Below are 13,102 nucleotides of genomic sequence, written 5' to 3'. Positions count from 1 at the left end.
CGACCATTATTCCTCCGAGGTCAGAGATGCTGTTACCCTGTCAAATTACGGGTGCCCCCCCAGCTAGTCTGTGTGTGGTAGAGAGTGGAAGTCGATGCCCGGTAGAAAACGGGGTGATTGTAGGCAGTACTTTGGCAGACCCTGCTGCAGCGGAAGTGCCTGTCGTCGTGGCCAATGTCTCCTTCAGCCAAAGAAAATAAAACAAGGGACCATGGTGGGGTTGTGCCAAGAGATCGACCAGGAACCGAGAACCTGTGTCTGCAGGAGAACCCTGACGAAGCCCCAGGAGGAGCTGCCCGACTACCTGCGCGACCTGTTTGCCAGGAGCTCTCAGTGTCTGGAGGAGCCCCAAGTGGAACAGCTCAGGGAGCTTCTCGTGAGGAATGCAGATGTGTTTTCCACAGGAGACCTGGACTTGGGGTGTACGGACCTGGTAGAGCACCACATCGACACAGGTAGCCACCTCCCAGTAAAGCAAGCTCCTCGAAGGATGGCACCAGCCCGTCGCAAGGAGATGGATGAGGTGATGGATGACCTCCGACAACAGGGGTTAATCGAGCGGTCCAGCAGCCCGTGGGCGTCTGCTGTAGTGCTCGTCAGGAAAAAGGACGGTACCCTCAGGTGCTGCGTGGACTACCGAGCCCTCAACGATCTCACCATCAAGGATTCATACCCACTCCCACGGATCAACGACACGCTCGACGCTTTGGTGGGCTCCAAGTGGTTTTCAACACTAGATATGAAGTCTGGGCATCACCAAGTCAAAATGGCGGAGCAGGACAAAGAGAAAACAGCCTTCTCCTACGGTCAAGGCCTGTGGCAGTTTAAGGTCATGCCCTTTGGTCTGTGCAACGCGCCGGCCATGTTCGAGCGGCTGATGGAGAGGGTGCTGGAGGGACTTCACTGGAAGACGGCACTCATCTACCTCGACGACGTAATTGTCTGACCAGACCTTCGAGCAGGAGATGGAAAGGCTATCAGAGGTCTTCTCCCGGTTTAGAGCTGCACACCTTAAGCTCAGCCCGAAGAAATGCTGCCTGTTCCAAAAGGAGGTCCAATAATTGGGACACATCGTGAGCGAGGCTGGAGTACGCACTGATACTGAGAAGGTGGCTGCGGTAAGGGACTGGCCTACACCCACCAACGTGAAGGAGCTTCGGAGCTTCCTCGGGTTGTGCTCATACTACCGCAGGTTTGTGAAAGGCTTCCCTACGATTGCTGCACCACTGCACCTCCTGACGAAAAAGGGGCGCAAGTTTGAGTGGACAGCGGAAACTCAGGTTGCCTTTGAGAAGCTCAAGGAGGCCCTCATCAGCTCGCCCGTGCTCACCTACCTAGACCCCTCTAAACCTTTTATACTGGATTGTGATGCCAGTGATGAGGGGATTGGTGGAGTGCTGTCCCAAGCATGTGCCGTAATGGAGCGGGTTGTGGCCTACTTCAGCAAGAAGCTCATACCAGCCGAGAAAAACTATTGCGTGACCCGGAAAGAACTCCTGGTAGTAGTCAAGAGCCTTGACTTTTTCCATGCTTACCTAAACGGTGCAACTTTCACCATCCGCACGGATCACGCTGCATTGCAGTGGCTGAAGTCATTGAATAACCCTGAGGGCCAGCTTGCTCGCTGGATAGGTAAACTTGAGCAGCATCACTACACTATTGTGCACCGATCTGGGCTAACACACGGTAACGCGGACAGCTTGAGCCGGCGCCCCTGCTTACCTGAGTGTCAACATTGCCTCCAGAGGGAAAGCGTCCAGAATATGTGCCGCCGCACTACAGTGGAACAGACAGCGGAGGTGCCATGGGATGACTTGGGAAAACTGCAGCGGGAGGACCGAGATCTGCGACCGATTATGGAGTGGCTGAGTCAGTCGTCAACGCGACCTGGGTGGGAGTTAATCTCGAGAGAAAGCCCTACCACCAAGAATTACTGGACTCAGTGGGACACTCTTCGGATGGACAACGGGGTGTTGCACCGACGTTGGGTCTCTCATGATGGTCTTGACCACTACTGGTCCACGGTGTTACCTATGAGGTCCCGGGAAGGCGTCTTGAAAGAAATGCACGACAGCATCACCAGCGGACACCTTGGGGTAAAGAAGACTCTGAGTCGCCTGCGCCAAAGGTTCTACTGGGTTGGCATGAGGAAGGATGTGGAAGAATGGAGTCACGCGTATGAGGTGTGCTGTGCAAAGAAGGGTCCCCAAGAAGCGTCACCGTGCCCCATTGCAGCTATACCAGGTTGGAGCCCCAATGGAACGGGTGGCAGTGGATATAGCAGGACCCTTGCCTCTGACGACGAACGGAAATAGGTACATCTGCGTCACAATGGATTACTTCACCAAGTGGCCGAAAGCCTACGCCATCCCTGACCAGGAAGCCACTACCATCGCTAAGGTATTGGTGGAGGAGTTCTTCTGTCGCTTCGGTGTGCCTAACGAGCTCCATTCCGACCAGGGAAGGAATTTTGAGTCAACAGTCCTTGCTGAGTGCTGCAAGCTTCTGGGTATCAAGAAGACCCGGACCACCCCTCTGCATCCATAGTTAGATGGAATGGTGGAGAGGTTTAATTGGACGTTGGGCCAGGAGTTGGCCAAGCAGTGCAACAATGACCGGTCTTCATGGGATGAGAAGCTGCCTGCGCTCCTCATGGCTTACAAGTCTGCCGCCCACGAGACTACGGGGTATTCATCGGCAAAACTGATGTTTGGACGTGAGCTGCGATTGCCGGTGGACCTACTGACAGGAAGGCCTCCTGGGGAAGGCCTTCCAAAGGACGCCTTCAGTTTTGCCCGTCAGCTAGAGAAACGGCTGGAAGAGGTGCACCATCAAGTCCGTGGTGCCTTGAAGTTCTCCGGGGAGGCCATGAAGCGCGGTTACAATATGAGGGCAAGCCACGTTGACTTCTAGGAAGGAGATCAAGTCTAGCTTTACAACCTGCAGACAGTCTCCGAAGTTACAAAGCCCCTGGGAAGGCCCTTATACTGTGCTAGAACGCCTCTCCGACGTGACTTACCGAATCCGGAGAACGGAAAGGACCAAGCCGAAAGTTGTCCACGTCAACCGGCTATGGAGGTACCACGGTCCGGGAAACTACACCTGGGACAACTACAGACACCCAGCAGCCGACGAAAACGCAAGGGACGTCCAGGACCGAGAGGAGGTCGACGACGACATAGGTCTTCTGGACCTTTCAGCCGAGGGAGATAACCTCCCGGCTTCGGCAGATGTTCCAGGGACATCCCAAGAAGCGGACGACGACGAGGCGCACCAGGAGACAGACGCGCAGGAGGCAGAGGACAGAAGACAGAGACAACGCAGGCGTCCACGGCGATACGACGATTATTATGTTTTTGATTAATTTTCTTATGTTTGTATATAGTTAAGTGTGTGATCGGGACGATCACAATTAAGAGGGGGGGATAGTGTTGTGCTGGAAGCTTCCCCCGGGGTCTATGGGCCTCTGGAAGACTCCGGGAGGAGCGAGCAGGGGGGCGGGGAGCAAGGCCCCGCCCGCGCCCCGCGGGGCCCGCGGCCAGGCGCCAGGCGGGAAGTGTTGCCAACTCGCACATATTTTTGCTACATGTTCATTCTTGTATGATCGAATATATACTGTAACGTTCTAGACTGTACTGTTCGGTATATATATATATATATATATATATATATATATATATATATATATATATATATATATATATATATATATATATATATATATATATATATATATATATATATATATATATATATATATATAGGAAAAGAGGGCGAGAAGAGTCAGTCCTAGTCATAGTAAGCTAGTGGCCAATGAAGAGTCAAGAGTGAATTGTACTACTAAGGAAGAATATTAAACTACAGAAGCTGTGCAAGGTGTTTACATATCTCCCTCCGACGGAGTCTTGTGACGGCGACACGGAACCCAAGTAATACGTCCGGCATAACAGTATCTATGAAAACTGGGATAATCATATCCACAGTGATGTTATATATCTAGACTTTCAGAAAGCCTTTGACAAAGTGCCACACGAAAGACTCCTCAAGAAACTCAAGTCGGCGGGGTTAGGCGACAATCTGACAGCGTGGATCAAAGACTGGCTCACTGGAAGAAAACAACGAGTTGTACTCAACGGACAGGCCTCCGAGTGGCTCCCGGTCACAAGTGGAGTGCCACAGGGGTCAGTGTTGGGACCCATACTCTTCATCATATATATCAACGACCTAGAACTAGGATTAAAATCCAATCTTTCAAAATTTGCCGACGACACAAAGGTGGGTGGGAAGGCCCTCACGACGGCAGACTGCGAAATTATCCAGAGAGACCTGGACCAGATCACTCGGTGGTCAGAAAAATGGCAGATGTCCTTCAACACTACCAAATGTAAAGTAATGCATATCGGATCCAGAAACAGCAACCACACATACCACATGGGTGGCGAAACACTACATGTAGTGGAAGAGGAAAGAGACCTCGGAGTCACCATCAGCAGTGACTTGAAACAAACAAAATACTGCAAGTCCGCCTGTAAGAAAGCCAATACAATGTTTGGGTTCATAGCGAGAAACTTCGAATACAAGACGCCAGGAGTTATGTTATCCTTGTATAATTAGCCGGTAAGGTCCCACCTGGAATACGCCATGCAATTCTGGTCTCCAAATTACAGGAAAGACATTGAATTACTTGAGAGAGTACAGCGCCGCGCCACGAAGATGATACCATCACTGAGGACGAAGCCCTATGAAGAGCGACTCGAGCGACTGAGCCTCTTCACGTTGGAAAAGAGACGACTGCAGGGAGACATGATACAAGTCTTTAAGTACCTGAACAAGCTCAGCAACGTTGATCACTCCAAACTCTTCACGCTACAAACTAACCTGAGAACAAGAAACAACGGGAAAACAATTCAAGCAAAGCGATGCAATACCGACATCGGCAGGAGTTATTTCTCGAATAGAGTTGTTCGCCACCTTAACAGCCTTCCTGCAGAAGTGGTTAGCGCAGAGAGCATCAACTCCTTCAAGAAACACATTGATCGCCACTTGGCTGCATCGGGAGTGAACCGAACGTATCCAAGAGTACGTGCACAAGTTCTTTAATCCATCCTTGCATGCCACTCCTATGGCAAACGGATTGATTAAATCATTGAAAGCAGGCAGCCTAGTAATGATCTAACAGGCTTTCTGCTGCCTGCTAGTCCATGTTTCCATGTTTCCTCTACCACTACTACTACTACTACTACTACTACTACTACTACTACTACTACTTCTACTACTACTACTACTACTACTACTACTACTACTACTACTACAATACAGGGAGAGCTGGAGACACCTAACACGTGACCTCCATGGGCTGCTAACTTCCATGGAGGGTTACATCCGACCACTACCACCCGGTGTCACCCCGCTAGTGGCCAGGTAACTTTTTTTTTTTTTAATCTTCAATAATTAATGTTATAAAAGAAGTAAATTTCCTTAGTTTTCTTGACTATCTACTTTGAATACCAGAACTCTCTCTCTCTCTCTCTCTCTCTCGTTTATGTTTTTCATCGTAATAAATATAGATTCAACTTTGATGCAGAGTAAGTGTTTGTTGAGTCGCTTGGCAAAAACTCCTAACAATTATTTTATCATTTACACTTACTACCCTCGTCTTCCTCATCCTTCTCGTCCTCGCCGTCCTCGTGCTCTTCCTCCTCCTGCTCGTGCCCCGCCTCAGCCTTGACCTGCGCGGGACGGACGCGGTGCTGCGGAAGTGGCAGCGGCACAAAGCGGCGGGCCCGGGACGCCGCTGCATGGAGGGTGGGTGATGCCTTGTGTCCAGCCTTCAGTATTCTTTTTTCTTACTTTTATCTCTATTTCTTTCGCCTAGTTCGAAGTATCACAAAATCTTATTCTGTTTAGTCTTTTCTCCCTCTAAGTTTGTATGTCAACTATGTTTTGAATGTAATATTTGTATATCCTAAGACATGTCACTTTTTACCAATTGCGAAACCAGCGGCAGCTTCTAAGATGTTTTTTTCATCGCATTCTTTCATTTCCACATACTTCACTTCTAATTACTATGTTTTCTTAGTCTATTTGCACAACAGTATTTATATTTACACGGCTTTCCAGCACTGCCGGTTCATGTCCTTCTCCTCTCCCTGTTCCCTTTTCCCCAATCACACACACACACACACACACACACACACACACACACACATCCTGCAATATCCTACAGATCCTGCCACTGCGCCGTACCTTCAGGGGATCACATTAGTACCGGACATCCCCCTCACCCCATCCTTCACACCGCTGGTCACCTCCTACTGGGGTCAGGTCGCTTACGAGATCATCACGGTCAAGATTGCCGGCATTGCCCTTCATTGCCAAGCTGAGGCGCGGCTGGACGACAAATTTGGAGCTTCCACGTGAGTCTTGCCTAAAACTGACTTCGTTTTCTGTAGTTGTGAAGGACTAGACAGATTTACATGGATTTACACAGATATTCAAACCATATAGGCCCTGTTGTTCAGACTAGGTGGTCTGTCCATCTCAGTGAATCTATATGAAATCAAATGGCCATCAGAACTTTGCATTTCTGCTTTTTAGAGAATATAGAGATGGAGTAAGTGGTGGTCGAGTTTGTTTTTAATTAACACTTATGATCACAATGAGCCACTAAAGATTGGAATTTATTCCACTCGTGGTACAACGCTGCTAAAGAAATAATGGTGCAGCCTGAATGTACTTCTGTAAGCTTGAGAGAGAGAGTTTACTTCAGTATGTTTTAGAGAGAGAGAGAGAGAGAGAGAGAGAGAGAGAGAGAGAGAGAGAGAGAGAGAGAGAGAGAGAGAGAGAGAGAGAGAGAGAGAGAGAGAGAGAGAGAGAGAGAGAAGGAGGGTGTGGGGGGGTGGGGGCAAGGGTCCGTTTGCGTTGGAAATGTCTACAGAGCAGGGTGCACACATTACCTACAACGCCTTTCCTCTATCTTTTTTTGCAGTTTTTACGGTAGTGACAATCATTTCCTACAGCATATCTCCACATAAAAATTTATTTAGTCACAATTTCTACAGGGTTCCTGTCACATTCCCAACACCAAGAAAGTTAGTGAGTCACACAATTCGTACAGGATTAGTCAAATTGCCCTTCAGTACGAAATTCAGCGAACTCAAGTCAAGTCGTGTTTATTAACTCGAGATTTTGACCATTTATCAAGTCCACAAGGGAGAAAAGTAGAGTGCACATTCAGACACGAGATGAGTCAAGTTAAGACTCAACCCAGCACTGTTCTTCTCCTCAGTCACGGGGCAAGGTAGAACAACGAAGGACGACACAACTTTTCCCACAACTAAGGAGAGACGATATGCTGGGGGCCTTGTACTCCGCTGCGGACATTTTGGCTGGGGCCGTGGTGTTTTGCCCTGCAGAGTTAGACACGCTGCCTCTTGTACAGATTGCACAGCTACTCTTGTGGCAGCAGCACATCATAACTATGCTAAATGTCCCACTTGTCGTACTGTCATTAATTACAGGCTTGAGGTATTAATTTACAGAGTTGCTTTACAGTTTCATTTAATATATATCCTATATGTTAAAAAGGAAAAGAAAACATATTTCAATAATCTCCAGCGTTTTGTCGATTTTCTTGCATAATGTAACTGTGCTTCCTCTCAGTAACTTCGCATTCGTTTGCAGTTCATTTTGTACATTACACGTAATCGCAGAATTGTGGCTAGGAGATATTTTGACAGCATAACTGTAGGAGTCACGCCGGAGGCCCCATTTTGTGTAGATCTGCTGGTTACTCAATTTTTGTGTAGGAAATGTTTGGTGCTTCTTTTTGTGAACGAAATAAGACGGACTGTGTGTAGGAAATGTGGCAGTGCTTCAACTTTCGTAGTTCTGTAGATATGACTGCGTCCAGTGAACCCTACACTACTTGAGATGTCACTGCTACGTCCCTTTCGGAGACAAGTGTTAAGCCTTTCACACTACGGGGGAGAGGAGAGAGGGCGTAAAAAAATGAACCCATATCGTCCATCACACCCACTTTACCAAACAACCATCGGCTTGGCTTTATGAGTAAAAGCTAACGTGGAGTCGACCCTCGCTACTTCATAGGCGGGGCTACTTTCTTGACCCCAAGGAAAAGACTAGTGTTAGTAATATTAGTACTAGTAGTAATAATAGTAGTATTAGTAGTGGGAGTAGTAATAGTAGTGGTGGTAGTAGTAGTAGTAGCAGTAGTAGTAGTAGCAGTAGTAGTAGCAGTAGTAGTAGTAGTAGTAGTAGTAGAAGTAGTAGTAGTAAATATCATATCATTTCCATCAGTCATAATAAATATTTTTTGTTCCTTCCTCCTCCTCCTCTTTCTCCTCCTCCTCCTCCTCCTCCCTTTTCTTTTCTTCTTTCCCATTCATTTCCTTTCTAATCTCTTCCTCTTTCACTCACTTCTTCCAACTCATTTACTTTCCCTTCCTTTTTTTATTTTCCCCGATCCTTCCCTTCCCTCTCCACACCTTCTCTTCCTTCCTCACCATTCCCTTCCTCATATCCCATTACTCCTTTCCACACTGCTCTTTCCTTCCACACCCTTTTCTTCTCCTCACTCTTACCCTCCTCTCCTTACCCTCTCCTTTCCTTTCCCACACTCTCACCTCCATAACCTTCCCATTCTTCTCCCTTCCTTCATTCCCTGTTTTTCCTCCCTTTCTATTTTCACTCGTTTTCCTTTCTTTTCCTCCTTTACTGATAATTCTTTCTTTCTCGCGCATCTTAACCACTTAATTTTCTCTCTCAACCTTTCTCTTTTTTTCTTCTCTGCCATCCCCCTCGCCCTCCCCTCCCACCGCCCACAGGCTGGTCAACTATACCCTGGGCTTGGGGGAGAACAAGGTGGTTGTGGTGGTGGTGGAGATCGGCCACTCCGAACCCTGGACTCTCAACACCTACACCGTCCACCTCACTCGCCTACCGCCACCCCGCCCTCCTCCACCACCCCCTAACACGCCCCTCCATGTGTGCGCCCTCAAACAGGTGAGTGGGGCGAAGACAGGGGAATAAATGGAAGGGGAAGGAAGAGGGAAAGGAAAATATAAGGAAAAGGAAGGGACAGAAAGAAAGGATTGGGAGAAAAGCTGAAGAGAAGCAGAGAGAGAGGGAGAGAGGTAAATACAAAGGAACATATGCCAAGGAAAAGGAAGGGAAAGGAGGGAAAGGAAGAGCTATTAACAGGAAGGATAGGGGAGAAAAGAGAAGGAAAGGGAGGAAAGGGGAAGGGAGAAGGGAGGAGGAGGAGGAGGAGGAGGAAAGGAATGGGAAGGGAAAGGAAGAGTAAAAACATGTAAGGGAAGGCAAAGAGAATGGAAGAAAAGGAAAGGAATGGGAAGGGAAAGGAAGAGTAAAAACATGTAAGGGAAGGCAAAGAGAATGGAAGAAAAGGAAAGGAATGTGAAGGGAAAGGAAGAGTAAAAACATGTAAGGGAAGGCAAAGAGAATGGAAGAAAAGGAAAAAAGGGAAAAGAGGAGAAAGAAGTGTACGGAAGAGGAAAGGGGAAGAGAAGGGAAAGGAAAGAAGGGGAAAGAAGGGATGGAAAAAGTAGGGAAAGATAACGAGTGAGATAAAGAAAGGAGAGGTGGGGAAAAGGAAAAAAAAGAAAAAAAGGGAAGGGAAAGGGACTCCATAAATGAAGAAATAAAAAGGAAAAGAGAAAGGGAGTAGGGAATAGAAGTTTTTGGATGAGGAGGTGGAAGGTGAAGATGGGGAAGGTAAGATGGAATGCAGTGGCTGAAGGTTGTCGTTAATATCAGTTAGTGAATTGACCAAGGCAGTATTCGAATCGCTCTAAGCGTCGTTTAACATTACCTCGTTAATACGAAAGCCAGCAGATCTCTACGTGAACGCATGGGCGGCGTAGAGTTTGACGCTGCTTCAAAAGCGGTTCGAGTACTAGCTGTTTTATAATTCAACTTACCTAAGTAAGGCCCATAGAGCCCCGTACACACTACCACTTACCACCGTCGGCGCTTACCGGCAAATTTCACCAACGAGCAGTACCGTTGCATGTATTGTGTCCACACTTAACGGTTCTTGCTCAGCGTTTACTGGGGAAAGGAGCATCTCTGCAAAGTACTGTTTACTCATGAGTTAAACGTTTTGTCCACCGGAAGGAAGTAAGGAGTTTCTCCATCTGTCAACTCGACACAATCTTCCAAACACCTATCCCTTTTTTTTCGACAACACACAGCTGTTCCCTTCTTCTACAATAAACATTCTCGATCTGCCCTTAACTCAAAATCATAATTGGAAACTTCATATCTCCTCTTGATGAATCAGCTTTTTCGAAGTTGGGCATTCTGTATCGTCTCCGCCAGTAAACTATACCTACAATGAGATAATGATGGCAGAATAAAATAGTGCATCTTCTCTCACATTTTTTGCTTCAACTCCCTATTATTCATGGAATTTTGCTTGCAATGAAATTTCATTTACGGTCACGGAATCAACACACTTTTCCAGTTCTGTTAATATATGACATATAAACATGCAAAATTAAGCAGGTGGTAAACATTGGCAGGAACGAGTATATCCAGCCAGGACTAGAACCACATGGGTAGCGCCAGCCGCCACCCTCACTGTACGGAGGTTAAGAGCGAGATGCTCACCCTGCATCTCACCCAACCTCAACTCGAAAGGGGGTGACTGCGTCTTTAATCAACATTATGTAAAACTGGTGCAGTGACAGTAGCTATGTGGTCGCAACGGCTGCTAGATGGCCGAAAGGAAGCGAGGCTTGCCATGGCGGCAGTCTTTTCAGGCACAATTTTTACGTTCTTGTCAATTTGAAGTCCGTCTGCGAAAGAATCATGCGAAGAGACTTTTTGCTTTCGGAAGATAGGCTTTTTTTTTTTTTTTTTTTTACTTCTTGCTTGATTTTGTGCCGTGCAGAAAATTCATGCCTTTTACAGAATCATAAAACAGTTTTGAACACACGCTTTTCGAAATTGTCGAGATTCACAACAATTTATTGCACTGTGCTTATTAGTCGGTGACAAGAATGTAGGACGGTCTGGGACATTCTGTCACAAAAGCTTCATTCAATTAAGAGCAGATTCTTTGGACTGTTTTCTCGCTATAGTCTGGCACATCTATGAAGTCCGTTTGGTGGGCGGGGGGTATTTCCTCTCCACAGTGTTGCCAAACCTATCCTTGAAGGTGGAAATATAGTCTCTCTTGGCCTTTTCTTCTAAAAAATACTTGTTCACATTGAAAATAGTTTCTTTCTCTCGACTATAGAGCACACAAGAGTGAATCGGAGGATCTGTCATTGGGGGTGGAGGTGAGAGAGGATGTGCCATGGTGTCCTTGACCACTGTCCACTGACAACAACAGAAAGGAACGTTATTACGTATGTGTTATGGAATATATGCAGTTCATTGCTATTCTTAAAACGCGACACATATTCATAGCACAATATAGCTCTATTTGATATATACAGAAAATCTAATACACGATTTCTAATAGCAAATAGCTGGCATATGAGAGAGAGAGAGAGAGAGAGAGAGAGAGAGAGAGAGAGAGAGAGAGAGAGAGAGAGAGAGAGAGAGAGAGAGAGAGAGAGAGAGAGAGAGAGAGAGAGAGAGAGAGAGAGAGAGAGAGAGAGAGAGAGAGATTTACATAGATTTACTTAGAAAATCAGACCACACAGACCCCATGGTCCAGACTAGGTGGTCTGTCCTTAAACCTAAGTGATTCTACATTAATCAGAAGGCTCCAAAACGTTGCATTTCACCTCTAGTTAATATTAAGTTGAAGGAAGTGACGGTCGAGCTTGTTTTTAAAGGAGTCAATCGTGTTACACTGGACCACTGAAGGTGGGAGCTTATTCCATTCTCGTACTACAACGTTGGTGAAGAAAAATTTGGTGCTGTCTGAATTTACTTCTATATTTGAGTTTTACGCCATTGTTCCTCGTATGCAAAGTGTCATCGATCATAAACAATGTTGATTTGTCTACATTCGTGAAACCATTAAGTATTTTAAAACATTCGATCAGTTTTCCTTGGAAGCGACGTTTTTCAAAAGAGAACATGTTAAGGGTGGAAAGTCTTTCTTCGCAAGATTTGTTGCGCAAGGAAGGGATAATTTTTGTTGCCCGACGCTAAACACCTTCTAATTTAGCAATGTCCTTTGCGTGGTGGGGAGACCAAAACTGTACCGCATGTTCCAAGTGGGGTCTGACTAAACTATTGTAGAGTGGAAGTATTACATCTTTATTCTTGAATAAAAAGTTTCTTTTAATGAAGCCCAACATTCTGTTCGCTTTATTTGCTGCATCGATGCATTGCTGTGAGAATTTGAGGTTTGACGCGATTTTGACCCCCAAGTCTTTAACGCATTGAACGCTTTTGAGTTTAACGCCGCTCATTTCGTAATCAAACTTCTTATTCCTTGTTCCAACTTGAAGGACCTGGCACTTGTCTACGTTAAAGGGCATCTCTCATCTATCCGACCAAGCTGAAATTTTGTGCAAATCCTCTTGGAGGCTTTGCCTGTCTTCGTAAGTGTGAACCGAGTTACCAATCTTTGTGTCGTCTGTAAATTTACTAACACGATTATTGAGTCCAACATCCACATCGTTGATGCAAATAATGAAGAGCACTGAGCCAAGAACCGAGCCCTGAGGGACGCCACTAGTGACCGGCGCCCACTCTGAGTTAAATCCGTCAATCACTACTCTTTGTTGTCTGTTGCTCAACCAATTCGCGATCCACTGGTGTACTTGACCGTCAATACCTATTTGCTTTAATCTGTAAAGTAGTTTATGATGTGGGACTTTATCAAACGCTTTCTGGAAATCAAGATAGACTACGTCCAGTGATTTGGTTACGTCATAAACTGAGAAGAGGTCGTTATAAAAGGTCAATAGGTTTGATAGGCAGGATCTTTTGTTACGGAAGCCATGTTGTGAGTCCCCAATTAATGAGTGGCTTTCAAGGTAACTCACAATTTTGTCTCTAATTATGCTCTCAAGTAGCTTACCTACAACTGAAGTTAGACTAATGCCTGTAATTACTTGGTAATTTTTTGTCTCCTTTCTTAAAAATCGGTGTC

At 46.3% G+C, this 13,102-nt stretch overlaps 1 protein-coding gene across 1 annotated transcript in view; it reads left to right on the top strand.

Annotated features, from left to right (window-relative positions):
• Nucleotides 1–13,102, top strand: part of LOC126985194 (uncharacterized) — a 175,892-nt gene that overhangs the window by 121,099 nt on the left and 41,691 nt on the right. Inside the window, exons 12-15 of the mRNA XM_050839750.1 lie at nt 5,210–5,421; nt 5,723–5,805; nt 6,227–6,416; nt 8,847–9,024. Coding sequence (XP_050695707.1) covers nt 5,210–5,421; nt 5,723–5,805; nt 6,227–6,416; nt 8,847–9,024 — 663 coding nt within the window. The remainder of the gene's footprint in view (nt 1–5,209; nt 5,422–5,722; nt 5,806–6,226; nt 6,417–8,846; nt 9,025–13,102) is intronic.

The sequence above is a fragment of the Eriocheir sinensis genome, chromosome 59 (assembly GCF_024679095.1).
Source record: "Eriocheir sinensis breed Jianghai 21 chromosome 59, ASM2467909v1, whole genome shotgun sequence".
NCBI lineage: Eukaryota > Metazoa > Arthropoda > Malacostraca > Decapoda > Varunidae > Eriocheir > Eriocheir sinensis.
The sequence above is the reverse complement of the archived record's forward strand: the minus strand, read 5'-3'. Positions and strand labels throughout refer to the sequence as shown.